The 16,070-nt window shown below is 56.3% G+C and overlaps 5 protein-coding genes across 5 annotated transcripts; 4 read left to right on the top strand and 1 right to left on the bottom strand.

The window, feature by feature from the left end:
- On the top strand, positions 1-1,291 carry CDEST_05001 (uncharacterized protein). The gene has a single exon (XM_062921160.1). It carries the CDS (start codon positions 14-16, stop codon positions 293-295), a length of 282 nt encoding a protein of 93 aa, XP_062777211.1. The 5' UTR covers positions 1-13; the 3' UTR covers positions 296-1,291.
- Positions 1,292-4,851: 3,560 nt separating this feature from the next.
- Positions 4,852-8,816, top strand: CDEST_05002 (Putative zn(2)Cys(6) fungal-type DNA-binding domain-containing protein). Its single transcript, XM_062921161.1, has 3 exons — positions 4,852-4,987; positions 5,328-6,512; positions 6,613-8,816. Exons 2-3 carry the CDS (start codon positions 5,742-5,744, stop codon positions 7,810-7,812), a joined length of 1,971 nt encoding a protein of 656 aa, XP_062777212.1. The 5' UTR covers positions 4,852-4,987; positions 5,328-5,741; the 3' UTR covers positions 7,813-8,816.
- Positions 8,817-9,530: 714 nt separating this feature from the next.
- Positions 9,531-10,073, top strand: CDEST_05003 (uncharacterized protein; the record flags this gene model as incomplete). The annotated part of the gene is made up of 1 exon (XM_062921162.1): positions 9,531-10,073. The coding sequence occupies one exon, from the start codon at positions 9,531-9,533 to the stop codon at positions 10,071-10,073; it is 543 nt and encodes a 180-aa protein (XP_062777213.1).
- Positions 10,074-11,563: 1,490 nt separating this feature from the next.
- On the top strand, positions 11,564-12,958 carry CDEST_05004 (Putative major facilitator superfamily, MFS transporter superfamily; the record flags this gene model as incomplete). Its single annotated transcript, XM_062921163.1, has 1 exon — positions 11,564-12,958. One exon carries the CDS (start codon positions 11,564-11,566, stop codon positions 12,956-12,958), a length of 1,395 nt encoding a protein of 464 aa, XP_062777214.1.
- Positions 12,959-12,978: 20 nt separating this feature from the next.
- On the bottom strand, positions 12,979-14,377 carry CDEST_05005 (Putative kynurenine formamidase, vertebrates/fungi-type, alpha/Beta hydrolase). The gene is made up of 2 exons (XM_062921164.1): positions 13,977-14,377; positions 12,979-13,920 (listed from the first exon to the last, which is right to left on the bottom strand). The coding sequence occupies exons 1-2, from the start codon at positions 14,090-14,092 to the stop codon at positions 13,170-13,172; spliced, it is 867 nt and encodes a 288-aa protein (XP_062777215.1). The 5' UTR covers positions 14,093-14,377; the 3' UTR covers positions 12,979-13,169.
- Positions 14,378-16,070: the final 1,693 nt, after the last annotated feature.

Consider the following 16,070-nt stretch of genomic DNA (forward strand, 5'->3'; position numbering starts at 1 on the left):
GCATCGCATCGGGATGGCGGCCCACGAGCTAATCGGGTCGAGCGGGCGCGTCGTCTGGACCGACACGCAGGCCACGACTGATTTCGAGAAGCGCCTCCATTCGATCTCTTCCTTCTTCGAGCCCCCTTTCTCGATACCCAACAGCAGAAAAGGGGTCCTCGATGAAAGGCACAAATGCCCTGTTCCCAATGGCGCATCCGACCTCGACGTGGCAGTGGAGCCCCCAGCCTGCGAGGTAACGCAAAACAAAGACCGACAGCTGCGTTCGGGAATGATAGCTCACCCCTGCGAATGAATCTGGAGACTGGGCGCAAAGTCTCGCCAGGTGTGCACACCGTACTTTTGAGTGCGCCTGGCTCTTGAACCCCCCCGATTGGCGAAGGGCGACTTGTTGGGGCCTGCATATCCATTGCCAGACTGCCAGATCATCAACAGCTCTCCGCACTCACTGCACGCGCATACGCAGTCGCGCGCAAAAGCGACACAGGAAGAGAGAGAGGGAAAGCCAAGAGGCAGGCAGAGAGATAGATCGATCCACATGCCGGCCCCATAGAGTCATCCCATGCCATTCTGTCGCGAAGCGCGAGAAGAAGAGCTGCCACACCTGTCAGTGTCACCTTTCTATCAACCTGAGGCGGAGGAAAGAGGAGGTCCAAGTAAAGAATAATACGGATACAGTGTCTCGAACCCAAGCGGCGACAAGTCACAACCGGGCAAACGCAACAAACAGGCGAGCACTAGTGGGGGTGACTCGGGACGATGGCCACTACTCTTTCCCTCTCGCCCTGGTCATGTCACGTTCTGTTCTCGATGGTGATTCGACGACGGCATCGCATTTGAAACCCCGACCAGCGCATATAACCGTAACATGACGGCCTGACCCAATTTGCTTCAAGGCGACCAGACATACGTCGCGAAACACACCCGGCCGCGCTACTTACTATTGAGCTCGTCGCTTGTGGAGGGAGTGTGTAGGGAGGTAGTAAAGTAAAGTAAAATAGAGGCGGGGAGATCTCGTGCGCAGACCACTTCCATGCGAAGGCGCGCACCGAAGGTGGCCCGACTGCCACTGGACCAATTCAACAACTGCCCGTCTCAGACTCTAGAGCTGTTGTTTTCCAGAAAGTCGTCTGCTACGGTGGATGGAACCGAGGTTGAACCAGCCAGCCTTATCCCCAGATCCATAGATACATAGTAGGTAGGTATGAGCGGCATGAAACGAGCGGCCTGATGCTGGGTGCCACCAACAGGACTGGAGATCTAACACGGTTTGATATCACAACATGTTGACAAGCCCTCGAGAGCCCTGGCGAGCGGGTTGACCATTGAAACCAGACTCAGGCCGAGCAGACCGGCGCCGGCGTTCGTCCTTGGTGGCAGCTGCTCAGCCAATATTTCTTCCGCCTTGCCTAGTGCATCGAGCCAGCTGCGCTCCGACCACCATTCGACGGCATCGGTCTCTCCCGCTCCTGTTCCCATGCTCTGTGCGACCTTTGGCTCACTGACGATGTGGCTCAATTGCCTGTCTCCTGCAGATTCCACTGCACATCGAACATTGACAATCTATTTACCGGCGAACAGCAACTCGATACTAGTTTGCGACCGCAAAGAGCACCACCCATTGCAGCCTCTGGCGCAATGGAGGAACAGAAGCCCGTGTTTGTCTCGAACAGCCCCTTCGTGATCAGAAGAGGAAGAGGGCGTAGCCCCGGGGTCCAATGGGCGCAGATCATTTCACCTAATATGACTACATTCTCCGCCTGACAAGCTGCCGCTGGTTGGTCGCGGATATCACTGCACCAGCCCAAAATCGGCTGATGCGCTCATGGCGGCGATTTGGGGACCCCGTGCCCCCCCCCCCCCGGCCGGGCTCTTGTCTGGAACTTGAAAGCATTGGGGCGGCTTTTTCTTGGCCAAAATAGGATAGATAAGTAGCCTCAATTCGTTGGTGGGGGGGATGGGTTGGCGTCCAAACGCTAGCATACGCCATACCGGACCTGCAGACCTGGCGCCGTCTTTTCGGATTGTGGGATCGTTGCTGTCGTTGCTGTCGGTGGTGGTGGTTGGCCATCCAGGTATATGTCCGCAAGACCAGCCCAGCACGAGTGAGGCAAACGAGAGGCCTGTGCCAGTGGATGATGGGATGTCTGGGTCTGGTGCAACCTGGGGACAGGCGAAGACGAGCTGGATCCCGCGACATTGTGCCATCGCGGTCCTCGATTGGTAAGTCGCGATGACGGGGTTGGCCTGCTACGAGCGAGGTACAGTAAGGAACCGTCGCCGGAGTGTCGAAAGTCACACGGTGAGTACAGGTATCAGGACCATGCGACAAGCGCAGAAGCGACTTCGATGCATGTCGCGAATGTGGTGGAAAGATGATTGATAACCGCTAACAAGTCTCTCTCTACCCATCAAGATCGAGCTTGCGATTCCTAGTCTCTCTTCTCATGCGTAACCCTGTCTGTCGTCTCGCCGAGGGAGGGGAGGGGAGGGGAGAGAAGGGAAGGGAAGGGAAGGGATGGGGAGGGTTGCGGTAAGGGTGGGATGGCGCTCTGCGAAGCGCCGAATCGCCATCGAACCGATCTGGAGGAATTGGTCAGGCCACGCGCGGGAGGCGAGTCGTAACCGGGTCCAACGTCGCGGGGCATCTTCTGCGAAGGATCCGGGACCCTTTCGCTGCACAATGGGCGCATCAAGAAGGCGGTCGTCGGGTGCCCATTTCCCCCTCTGCCTGTAAACCAATGTCGAAAGGCACGAGGATCGCATTGGATTTGCGAATTGGCCAAAAAGGTCCGCGCCAACGGGCCAGGATTGATGAGGTTCGACGGGCTCGGACTGGACAGGGATGGCTGGGCGAATGGGAGGAGAAAGTTGGGCGAGGGTAGGAAGTACATGGTTTTTGCTCGCTGCGGGTTGTCTCGCGTGTCTGGTATTTCATACAGATGTGTATGTATATAGTATGTATGCATAGCTAGATATATGTGTGTGCGTGCTCGTGTCTGACGACCCGGACATGGCCCCCATTCGCAATCCCTCATTCAGTCACTTGCTCAGTTGGTCAGGCAAATCGTCTGTCTTCAAGGTGAGAGACGAGACGAGACAGATATGGGCGCTTCTTCGCCATTCGCATTGGGGGAGGGAGTGAGTAAGTGAGTGAGTGAATGGGAGAGAGATTGTGTGTGTGGTGCTCGTGCGAGATATGTCGTGTATGTATCGATCATCAGGACCTCTCCCCTCCCTCGTCGCACACGGACGCTTGACAATCCTTCATATCTGCGTTTCTTGCACCGCGCTCATTAGGCCTTGCGTCTGGTCACTCGAAATGAAAAAGGCGCACAAAAAGGAAATGGTGCGCGTCAGTCGTCTCTCCCCCCTTTCATGCAGATTGCGACAGGCCGTGGATACCGCGCCAGAGCTTTGAGACTTCTAGAAGGACTGGCTCCCAGCGAGGGATGGTGGGAGGGAGGTGACGCAGAGGAGGTAATTACAGTCGTGTTGCTAGAGGAGGCCATCATGTCCGTAAATAGGTACTTGACGAGATTTGATGGATCTAGCCAGCCGCCTGGTCGATGACCGCCTTGGTAGCGATTCTCTCACTCTCTTTCTCTCCCCTTTTCTCTTTTTCTCCTTCTTCCTAGTTTTTCTCTGCTGATTCTTCTTCTCCTCGTCATATCCGCTGCGTACGTGGTAGAGCGTTCGCGGATGGCAAATGCCAACTACCCCGGTCTGCCAGTCCCATGTCCGGGCCCGCTTAGGAGAGCAGACGAGCCTGCGGTTTGTGGTGTGTGTGTGTGTGTGTGTGTGTGTATTGGTGTGCTCGTCTTTGGTGTGCTCTGCCGCGGCGGGCAGTATTGGTGAGGCGTCTCGCGCCCACTTCCAAAACTGGAGTTGCGCAAGCATCTGTGACTTGGGTCCCGGACCGTCGCCTTCGTTTGCCATCGCACAACGCAGGCTGGAATCGTAATATGTACCCCGAGAAGGTAGAGGGTCATCTTCTTGGTCATATAGAATCTCGAGAACAAAGGCCCGAAGGTCCCGTCGGGCGACAGAACAAATGCGCCCGCGGTGTCGAGGTCCCCTTTTCACTCTCATGCTCAGACACAACGCACACACACTCTCTCTCACACACCCCAGGAGAAAGAGACGGGACGGGCGGGTCCATAGGTGCCACCGACTCTGCGGTGAGAGAGTGACCATCCCAGGGGATTACTGGCCGAGGCCCTGTATTTCTGGGGCGAGCTAGCCACACCTGCTGTACATAGGTAAGTCGGAAAGAAAGCCAGAGAAGGGACGAAGGAGGCAGAGGAGAAGAGGAGACTGGACGCAGAGAACCTGGGAAAGGGGGAAAGAGGGTTTGGTGGATGCGTTAGGGTAACTTTGCTCAAGGGCTACAGCGGTTTCAGGCCCTTGAAGAACCATCAACTTTAGGGAAGAAGCTGCTTAACTACAGCGCATGATGCCCTGATAGACACTTCCCTCAGAAGCGTACCGACGACACAGTCCTCGCCGCACTGTCGTCCCCGACTAGGTGGCGGGTGGCCGGTAGTTTTTGGTTGGCTCCTCTCCACAGAGGGCTGCCCCTGCCTGCGTCTGCGTCTTTGGGGGGGCCCATTAGGCTTGGCCGTAGGGGAGTCACTCGTCGAATTGCGCTCCATGTTAGTGAGCACAGCGCAGACTGCCTGCCTGCCGACTGCACGTTTTACTGTTTCCCTATCACCGCACAGAGTGGGCCGCTGTGCTGGACTGGACACACTGACGGGACTTGACTGACGGACCGGGGGGAGGACCAGACCCAGGCCAGAAACTGGACACTACAAGCACTGGGAACGAGCTGGAAACTGGAAACTCGAACTGACTGACTGACCGACCGACCGCAGACAAAATCGTCACCTCGTTCGCCTGGCTCCTCTTTTTCCCTCTCATGCACACAAACCTGCGAATTGCCCAGCAGAAACCATCATTCAACACCGCTGCCCTTCGTTCAAAGGTGAGTCCTACCCATGCCTTTGGTCTTTGCGATCGAGGTTTGCTATTCCGTTGCACCCTCCCGCTGCCCATCCCCATCCCCGACTGCGACGTGCTTCCGCTGGCTCTCTGCTCTCTGTTGAGGTTTGATGTCTGCGTCTCGACTGAACTGGGCCGGTTGGCTGTTCGCTACTCTACCATCCGCTCCCCGACGTAGTCCCAGCTCAACCTCTCCTCTTCTTCTACTTCTTTCTTTCTCTCCTCTCCTCTCATCTCTATCTCTGCCTTCCCACGACCCATCAGCATCGACAGATGGTGCCCGCTTGATCCCCTTTTGGCATCCCATGGCTAATCGTTCTCAGTTCATGCACTAGACCCCAAATATCCTCCTACCTTTCCTTCTCTTCCGCCTCCCCCTCGTCTTCTCCGATCGTTCGCTCCGGCAGCGTCCTCGGTCAGATCGCCCCGACTGGCGCTGACTACACGACGACCCAGGGCGCTCAACACAACTTCTCTGGTTGATAAATCCCCTCTCACACTTGCCCTTGGGCAGGTTCATACTTGATTTCCCTGTCAATCCGGCTCGAGTTTCGGGTTGCTGGCAGTTGATTATCTCGTCTGGCCGACCGCCCGCCGCCGCCGCCGACTCAGGCTGGGATTCCAACCTTTCCGTGCCCAAGCTAACGGCCACCGCCCATTGCACACCATCCTCCATCAACCCCCCTCCGTAACCATCCTCCATCCTTCGTCCCATCGATTCAATACTACAATTCAAAATGACGAGCATGTCGCCCATAAGTGCCGTCAACGGCGGCTCCGCGGCCACCTCGCACCAGGGCAGCGTCTCGCCCCGGCAGACGGTGTCGCCCAAGAATGTCGCATTTGAACTCCTGTTTACCGAGTCGCCGCAATATCGCGCGCGACTCCCCATGCGAGTCCAGATATACCCCCACGATACGACGGACTCCATCGTCACCACTGTCAAGAATTTCTACGGACTATACTCGGGGCCGACCGGCTCCAAGGGCGTCAGCTTTGAGGACGAGAATGGCATCACCCTCATCGCTCGTTACGAGAACTTTCGCAACAACATGGTTGTCTACGTCAGAGTCATTGAGGAGCCTCCCTCTGCCTCTGGTCCCTTCGTGGCGCCTGCATACCACAACCCTCCTCTGAGCGCTCAGCCATACTACGAGGGTACTGGCTACCCCCTGCAACCTCCGCCGCGCTTCGGCCAGGAAATCTCCAGACCTTCCTCAAGCACATCTCGGCGGCGCAGCCCGTCGCCCAACGCTGGGCGCGGCCGGAGAAGCGGATCCGCCACTACGAACCCCAAGAATGGCCGTTCGAGGTCTTCCAAGAACCGGGACACTGCTGCCAACGGACACACCGATATATACAGCGATAGCGTCAATGGCTACAGCAGCGGGGACGGGGCTCCAGGCTCCAGCTCCAGCAGGATAAAGGAGCAGATTGGCAACACCGAGATTAGCCTCGAAAACATCGTAGAGGGAGGCCGCCGCAAGCGAGCCAAGTTTGAGAGTTCGGTAAGTCGGACCGTCGGCACATACATCTGTCGCGCTCTTCTCTACTCTACTTGCACTGGATGTTTTTCCCGTTTCTTCATGCTCATCCTGTCCAATCCAGGAACTCCCCTTGTTTGCGCCTCCGCAGATGCCGGCTGCTACGTCGAACCCTTCCGTGTCTCCCGCCCGCCGCGCGGAGCCCCAGAGGGCCTCGCTGCCGTTTGTGCACCCAGGCCAGAACCCCTTTACGAATCCTCTCCCCCTGCAGTCCCCGCAGAGCCATAGCAATGGCTACGGTCATAGTGGATATTATGCGACGCCGTCGTCTGAGCGCCACGGGCGCAACAGCATCGGCTACGCTGCGCAAAGCGGCAACTTCAGCAGCATGAGCGGCATCCTCCCCACGCCGGACCCTACCGTCGGCAGCTGCATGTCAGAAGAGGACAAGGATGTTGCCATCCAGCTTATGCGCCTGGGTGAAATGTCTAACATTTCCCACGGGCGCACTTCAGCTTCTACGCTGGACGATACGTTTAGCGGCCGCGCCGACGCTGCATCCTCTACTGGGGCCACTAGTGACGGCGAGAGTGAGAGCGATGAGGAGGAGTCGGCCGCCCGGCGTCAAAAGTTGGATGCCGCTGGCATCATGCGCAAGATCTATCAGACCACCGAGAGCCACTTCATTCCTCAGCCCAGCATCGAGGCCAGTGTCGATGACGTCGAAGTCGAGAAGTGTAGCGACCACACCGATCACGCCGTCTATGGCGAGCGCAAGCACGAGGTGCTCAAGAACAAGACCAACCTTCCCGATGCCAGGCCTAAGTCACAGTTACCCGGCTCCAAGCCAAAGAATTCCAAGGCTAGCAAGGTTCCTCGGCCAAGCCTTCCCAAGCCCAAGAAGGCTTCCGCTCCGGCTCCGGCCCCGGCCCCGGCCACTACCAGCAATGGGCCCATGTCGCCGGCTTCTCTGCCTTCGTCGCGCAAACCCTCGGTTTCCTCCGCCGCAGCGGCTCCGGGTGCCAATGGCGAAGACGATCAGCTTGATCTGTCAGCCAAGCCCCGGTGTCAGCGATGCCGCAAGAGCAAGAAGGGTTGCGACAGGCAGCGACCCTGTGGGCGATGCCGCGATGCCGGTCTTAGCGCTGATCAGTGCATTAGCGAAGATGAGGGCAATGGTCGCAAGGGCAGATACGGGCGCCACATGGGAGTGCCAATCAAGAAGGAAGACATTGCCAATCCTACTCAGCCCATTCTACTTCCGGCTGCGCCAATCGCCACGACGGCTGCAATGGCCGACAAGAACAAGAAGCGGAAGCGATAGAGCGATGAGTTAGCAATTCCACGAGCACATGTCGGCACTCAAACAAGCACTTGCGGTGTCACCCCTTTTCTTCAGGCCATCTAGCTATTTTCTAGCGTGGCCGCCGCCAAGTTCCAGCACTGTCCCTACCAAGAGAGGTTATCGGCTCACCGGCGTTTGGCCCACAAAGATTATTTGAAAAGGATGCGGCGCTTGGGCCACGCATCATTTGACGCGCTTCCTATCGTAACAAAACAGGAGGATGTCTGATCTGGTCTTCAACGACCACCCAACAATACTGGCAAGAGGGAAAAGATTTTTTTTGGTGGTGAGGCTAATGGGGATCTGCCGGGTGAGGATGGTCGCTCATACTCCTTTTTGGCGTTTCGGATCCATTCTATGGGAAGCGGTGTTTTGCTATCTACCGGTTTGCGCGCGTGTCTGCTTTCCTCGTTACTTGGTTTTTTCTTTTTTTTTCTTTTATGGCGGAGCCGACATCGAAGCGAGGAAGCTACAGTTTTTGGGCGACGTTGTGCGACTGTACGATGTGGTGTGTGGAGGAAAGCTCAAAAGCAACCGGAGGAGACGTCGGAACACTCGCAGGCGCGAACGCGTTCGCGCGAGCTCGCATGCGAGGATCCCAAAGTCCGAATTGTCAGGTGAATTGAGTAAAGGCATTGGGGGGTTGTCGGGCGAGAAGGAAAGAAGAAAAAAAAGCCTGGCGGTTGGAACGTTGGCAGGCGAGGCGGTTTTGGGGCTTGCGCAAGGTTCAAATTGTCTGTGGTGAAGGTGGGATCGCTTGCCTTGGGGGGTTTTGTTATTTCCTATATTGCCGAGGGTGACAAGACTTATCTGCGCAACCGAGCTTGTCCCTTTTTCTCAATTGGTTCTCCTCTGGATGCGATTGGAGGCGGGGGAGGGGGGTGGGAGGTGAGCAATTGCTGAGGGAAGCGGCTACGATAGGCAAACTGGTTTCTTTCCTACCCTTTTTATTATTTTTTTGAGGCAAAGTTTTCTGTATGGAAAGCCAAGAAGAAGAAAAAAACACGTTGATCATGTAAAGCGAGGTTCAGAGCGACGTCGCGCAGGGCGATTGATGTGATGTGACAACCGTGTGGACGGCCGTCAGAGTCGGCGACCATGACACTACAATCGCCCGGCACGGAGCGGGGACAGAGGTGAACGGAAGTCGTTGAAAGATGGATGTGGGACTGAACCGTTTCGGGTGCTAGCGCGCGGTTCTCGCCGTTGCATCCCGTTCCGGCTCGGGCGGGGGAGGGGGTGCAAGTGGGAGTAAGGGGGGTGTGGACTGATAGCATATGTGGCTGCAGCTGCTTGGCTGGTGCTTTCTTGCCAATTTTTTCCATATTGGGTCTGGGTAACTTGTACCTTACGTGGCTGCAAAAAAAATATTCAAGATAGGGAAGCACGGTCGCACAGTGCGTGCGACCGGATGGGCCGTGCGGCGCGACCCAGAAGGGAGAGCGAAAGCTAGCGCTCAGGCGCGCCCGACTCTTTGGATCGCGCGCCAGCTGTTAAGCTTCCCGCGCGTGGTGGTACGAGAAGCTCCCAGATTATTACGTCATTCGACGCTCTTGGGTTTGACCCCGCACCTCGCGCACCGCCGCCGAACGCCGCCGCCCCTCCTCACCCCGCACATCTGCATCTTCGGGCAAACAATTCTATTGTTGTGAGGTGTACATGTATCTCTTGGTTGAAATGAAATGAAATGAAATGAAATGTGCGAATGCATCTATTTTCTTCCAATGATTGAATGCCCAAAGTGCATGCATGCATCTGCAATTGCGCTTGCTTTTTGTTTTGTTCATTACCCCTGCCTCCCGAGTTGCACCCTGTCTCTTCCTGATTTTGGCTTCGGCGCGCTAAGAAGGATTATGGAGGCGAATGGGTTACGGATCGGGTTTTGGGTAGAGGCGGTGTGCAGCGGTGTTGGGTTTCTTGACTCGAAGACGAGTCGCCGTGCGCCGCTGCAATGCGGACAGCGAGATGGCGCGTCGTTGTTTTGTTTGTTTGTTTACATTTCGCTTTTGTTGTCCCCCCTCCCCTCTCATTACTGGATTGGGGGGAGGCGTTGGCGCAGCGCGGCTTGGGATTGGAGGGATTATCAAAGTTCGAGGTGTTGGGCGATGTTTCACTGGCCGAGACTGTGTCACAAACGCCGTGGTCGCGAAATCTGGGAGGGGGTACTGCAACTGTATGGTGGCAAAAACAAGGGGAGAATCACCGCAACTGATAGCCGTCAACAGTTATTCTATTCATGATGAGAACCTCCCCTCCCTTGTACGTCTATTGAAAGACAGGGACGTGTGAGCAGATGTCAGACCAGGATGATGGTTGCGCAGTTTGTAATTGGTGACTTGGGTTGGGCGCTCATGGCAGGCGTTGGGGGGATGATGCGCCCGGGATGCGACGTGTGTTGCGATGAACAACAGTTTCGCAAAACGCGTTCGGCGGGGCCGTGCAGTGCCGTTACCCTTTACATGCCACGAGCCTTGCGCCAGGTCTCCGATTATAGACTCTCCATTGTGGCTCTGGAAGTGCTCTCATCCAGCAGGGAGCAGCCCAGCGATGCGATGAGATGCGCTCGCGTTAAAGATGGCGCAAGACGGTGAACAACCATAACGGACGGGGAATGCGCCTCGCATCCCATTCCGCACGGGTGGGGCTGATGAGATATCCGGGGCGGGGATCTAGAGGACCGTGCGCTCTCCGCTGTCGGTGTCACTACTTACACTTCTGCCGGGAAGTCTATTGGATCTTTGGACGGTTTTGGGTATCCCGAAGTTACGTATGCTCGAACGCATACTGTCTTGTTGGAGTTGAGAGGGTTGTGGAGAGAATGGAGACAGGGACGAAGCCCTGCCATTTTCGGTAACCAGATGTTGATTCTGTGAGGCCACAGGTGCATAAAACTCTTGGTTCGCGCCGATCCCAGAGCTAGCTGACGATCTCGCCCAAGTCTCCCGCTCTCTCTTGTCGTTACAGACGCTCGCTGGCCCAGACCGGCCCATTACGGTACACCTTGCCGGCCACTTCACCGTCTCCAGCCAGGCCCGCCCCGAAAAAAGGGACCATCTGACTGCACAGTGAAAGGGGACTGGCGGCCCCCAATCGGACTGTTTTCATTGGTGTGTTCGAGTCACGTCATCAAAACCAGGCTCACTCAGCCGACACTTGGCCGATGTCCCTGCCGCCGCGAAGAAGGCCATCAGTAGTAGTCCCATAATGGCGATTCGCATTGGGGGCAGGCGTTTGGTTTCTACAATGTCGAAGAAGCCGTACGGGTGACTCCATACCCTCGTCTATTCGGAACACCGTCGGTCAACACGCCAGTTTGCCGAACTGCCGCCCGCATCGCTGCAGGGCGCAATGGCGCACATCACTAAGGCGTGCCCGACCATCGACACCAGTGATCAGCTATCTTAGGGCGCAGAACGATGTCGTGGCGGGGACGAGACCCGCAAAGGCGGTTCGTAATTGGGCTGCCGGGATGGAATGGTGCGATCTCGGCCGTTGAGCAAAGATAGATCTACGAATAGGCACGCAACCGCCTTGCGCCTTTTTGGGTGTAACACCTTGATCGCACTCGATCTCGGCAGTCTTCTGATAGCGTCGGGGTATATAGATAAGCGCCCTTCTTTGCAGCCTGCTTACATATTGGGTCAATGAACCTGACGGGCTTGCCAAAAATACCTCTGTGAACAGTCCGCCGGCCGTGACCTCTACCGCACGTCTGTAAACGAAAGAAATTATGTCGGACGGAACGACGCCGATGAGAAGCCTCACTCACGGCGCAAACACCACCGGCAACGCCGCGGGGGAAAGCCTGAACAAAACTATGAACGTAGATGACCTCGAAGCGGATCCCGAGTGGTCCGCGGAGCATGACCTCGTTTACCCGGAAGGAGGATGGACAGCATGGTCCCAGGTTTTGGCCGGCAACATGCTCAACGCGCTGGCGTGGGGCTACCCGGCGACGTTCGGCGTCTACCAACTCTACTACACCGATAAGTTGCACCTGCCCGCGGCCCAGGTTTCGTGGATCGGCTCGGTCCAGATCTTCCTGACATTTGCCCTGTGCACCATCTCGGGCCGGCTGACGGACGCCGGCTACGCCCGGCATGCCGTTTTAGTGGGGTGCCTTTTTGTCATCTTTGGCTCCTTCATGACCAGTCTATGCACTCGGTACTGGCAGATCATGCTCGCCCAGGGCGTCTGCACCGGCATGGGCCTCGGTGTCCTCTTCATGCCAAGCGTCGCCATCATCGGGTCCTACTTCAAGGAAAAGCGGTCTTTGGCGCTGGCCATTTCGACAACAGGCACTGGCGTTGGCAGCCTCATCTTTCCGTCGACCCTGCAGTACCTTGTTCCGCAAGTCGGGTTCCCTTGGGCCGTACGTTGCTCTGCCTTTGTCGCGCTCGCCGTTGCGACGATAGCCAATGTGCTTCTGAGACCCCGGCTACCCCCGAGAAAGTCCGGTCCGCTGGTCGAGTGGACCGCTTTTCGGGAAGGGCCGTACATTTTGTTCACCTTGGGAGTATTCTTCTATTTCATGGCACTGTATTTTGGTTTCTTCTACGTGAGTCGCAAACAGCCGCGGTGTGCCCCCAACACGCGCTCACGAACGCAACAGATCAACACATACTCCCGAAAGATTGTAGGGTTTTCGACGACCGATTCGGTATCGCTGCTTCTTATCACCAACGGCATGGGCATACCCATTCGCCCAGTCGTTGGCTGGCTGGCTGACCGTCATGTCGGCCCCATTAACATGTTCATGTTGATGGTATTCCTGCTGGGCGGCATGGAGTTTGTATGGATCGGTGTAGAGACCAGGACGGGCATGTACATCTTCAGCGTCTTTTTCGGCTTGTCCAACGGAGCGGCACAGGGGGTGTTTGTAGGCTCAACGGCAAGCCTGACGACAGACCCGCAGAAGATGGGCACGCGCTTCGGTATGATTGCAACGATATCGGGCTTTGCGTCGTTGGCCGGGCCTCCAACGGCTGGCGCCATCATTGACAAGGCCGGCGGGCAGTATCTCGGGGCTCAGATATGGGGTGGCGCCATGATGATAGCGAGCTCACTGATGATTGCAGCGGCGAGAACCGCCAAGGCGGGAAAAGCCTGGAGGGTCAAGCTGTAATTTGGAAGTAATAGTATTTGGTTGCGAAGAGATTTCGAGAGGGAAGGCCGCGGGTATCGTACGTAGCTGGCAGCAAATACAAAAAGCGGCATCTTTGCAAGCAGGTCACCGACCAACCTGACATGCTAGCATATCTGTCGTTCGACGTGTAAGGCTTAGGAAAGAAAGAAGAACATGGTCTGTTAGTCTGCTACTTATATGGCGCCTTGTTCTACTTCTTTCTCAACAAATCGAGGGCTTCTGAAAGCAGTCGCGCAATTTGCTTGCCATCTTCCCAGGCGAAGTCGTGATCGTGGGTGAGATTCTTGGCGACCGTGCATTCGACGCCGTCCTTCTTCAACTTAGACGCCATGCCGTCGATCTCGGGCTCGTCCACGAGCGAGTCGTCGGGAGACCACGCCAGCAAGATAAGATTCTGCGCAGGTAAGGCGTCCTTGAAGCTGCCCGAGAAGGTGGCCGGCACGACCTTGTTCCAGGACTTCTGGTCTTCGCCAAAGGCACCGGCAATGAACTGGGTATAGCTCTGGCCGTGGCGGGCGTTGAAGTCATGCAACTCGTAGATGCCGGCCACGCCAATAAACGCCGCCGGCATCTTGACTTCGGATGGTGGGGCGGCGCCGAGAGCAACAGGCCCCATCGGCAGCTGGAGGGCCAAGGTAGCGCCGGCCGAGTGACCAATCAGGATGTAACGGTCCTGGATATCGTACTCGCGCTGCAAGAAGGCGAGGGCCGACCAGATGTCACGGAGGTGGTCCGGATGTTGAGCGAGACGAAGTTCCGCCGGAGGGGTGACGGCGGGGTCTTGCTGGAAGAGAGGGTGCGGGGAGAGGCGGTAGTCAATACCGACGAAGCCGCGAATCTCGGACTTGGGAACGGAGCCAGTCTTGGCGATTTCGTCGATCGAATGCTCAAAATCATGAAAAGTCTTGCGGGGGTCACGCCAAGCACCGCCGTGGAGATAGCTAATCGCAAGCACGTTAATGATAATTCACAGGTGGCGGCACTTACGACAACTCACATTATCCAGTACCCGGACGCATTCTCTGCGGTTTGGGGCAATTCCCAAACTCCCAACCTCTGGAGCTTGCTGTCTGCGGCATAATGATGCTCGGTGAACGTCAGAGAATCCGGCATGACGACGACTGCTTAATGTGACCTGTATGGTTGTTGGCGGCGGCGGCGGCGGCTTCTCACTCTAGCTATGTATGTGTGGGTCGATGTGAAGGGCGAGGCGAGGCAAAAAAGGACCCGAAGAGCTGAAATGCTCCGAGATAGCTTGGCACGACGTAGAACAGCCGAGATGTGCGGCGGTGAGAGGCTGGCAGTGAAGGTCCAGAGGGGCGTTGGGGATAGGATTGATGTCTAGACGACGATAATGTTGCGAGAAGAAGAAAAGAAGGGAGTTGTGTCAGTGCGACGACCGGTGCGGTCGTTGGACTGTTCAGTGTACCCGGAGCTGTTGATAACAGAAGAGGGCAAGAACGTGTGGGTGGGGCCTTCCGTCTTCCGGCTTTCCGTCCTCGCATCCGCCTCCGAGAAGCACCGTTTCAGGCCTTTAACCTTCCCATCTTGGCCCGGCTGCCGGCGCGTCTTGTTTCCATTTTTCTCAGAACCTCAGACTCGGTCCTGTGCCAGCATCATCCTACCTCGTCATAAGTATGTATCTGGCCAGGTGCCAGTGGAGTTGAAACGCCGAATCCGGTTCTACGAAGGTAAGTACTCGGTTCTTAGAACTCAATGACGACCCTAGGCCACCGGTACATGCGATGCAACGCTAGACACCAGAAATTGAGCGGGAGTTGAGTCGTCGGTTGATGTAACGATGTAACGACGGGCTGCGACGTGCGATTAACACTCCGAAATGGCCGCTGCCCACTGGCCACCCGTCTTCCACCAGTCCTCCATCCGCAGCTGATTGCAAACAAACCCAACGCGGTGTTCTACCCCGACGACGGGATATCAATCACTTTTACCAGAGGGCTGATCTTTCTCGGCCCCGATATGCATTGAATACCAAGAAGAAGCTAAACAGAGAAAAAATCACACTTTCGTGGGCTTTGCAGCTTGGCTGGTGGCACTTGTTAATTGGATGACGCCCGCGTCCATGCAAAGCCAGAGGAGTGTCTGTGTGACGTATCCTGGAGACCTGAAAACCCCGATCCGTTGGAACAACAACGGCAATCATTATTTGGTTACGTAAGGTTTCAAAAGCCTCCAGGCAGACTGAACACGCATTCGCGCGCTGCGTTCGTCGTGTCTGCCCCATAAAACATATGAGCTGCGGCTGTGTTGCTGCGGATGCCTACCATACCATTTCTTCTCCTCACATCATGTTGGGACGGGGATGGATGGATGGCGTTGGTGCTCTTAAATGCAATAAAGTGGCACAATGGCTCCTTCCATCCTCGAGCATCCACTATGGTCTAGGTATTTAGCCGAAGTGGTGTGGAACCCGCAAGGCACAGTTAATATAGGAAGCAAGAACGAGGCAGTGCCTGTACCTCTAGGTACCGTGCTCCGTCCCTAAGATATGCAAGGTACACACATATCTTCAGGTACCATTGGCCGTCTGCTCATGCTCATCGTCATCTTCATTACCCATAGGTACTTAGGCTAGATGGCATGGCGAGAACCACAACGAGAGAGGGGAGAGCAGACACGCGGCACAGACACAGAAAGTCTCATCCCACCCGCGACGCCTCATTCCTCTGGCCATCACCCCATCATGCTCTGTGACCAGATGGTGGAACGGATTCAGGAACCATCCCCGCCCCGCACCGCTGAAGACTAGGTACCTGGGAGAGGGCCAGAGGGTGTGCCGTACGTGACCAGGGGGCTCTGCTTGCAGCTCTCTCGCCGTCCCCCATCGCCAATGCGTGCGTGCGCCTTCCTACCTACCTATGTAGCAAAGCTATTGTCGGATTGTTAGGGAGGCAGGTAGGTGTTTCTCATTACCACGGAACCATATATTGTTTTCAGTGCTGGGTATAGCACTTATACTGTGTTTCTATGGCTTTCCTCTATATTGCGTACCTGTGCGACCTCAAGAGGGACCGTCTTAGCCACGTACCTTAGTAGGCAGGTAGGTATGTATCTGGGGGGGGGGGGGGGG

Source organism: Colletotrichum destructivum, chromosome 3, assembly GCF_034447905.1.
Source record: "Colletotrichum destructivum chromosome 3, complete sequence".
In the NCBI taxonomy this organism is placed as follows: domain Eukaryota; kingdom Fungi; phylum Ascomycota; class Sordariomycetes; order Glomerellales; family Glomerellaceae; genus Colletotrichum; species Colletotrichum destructivum.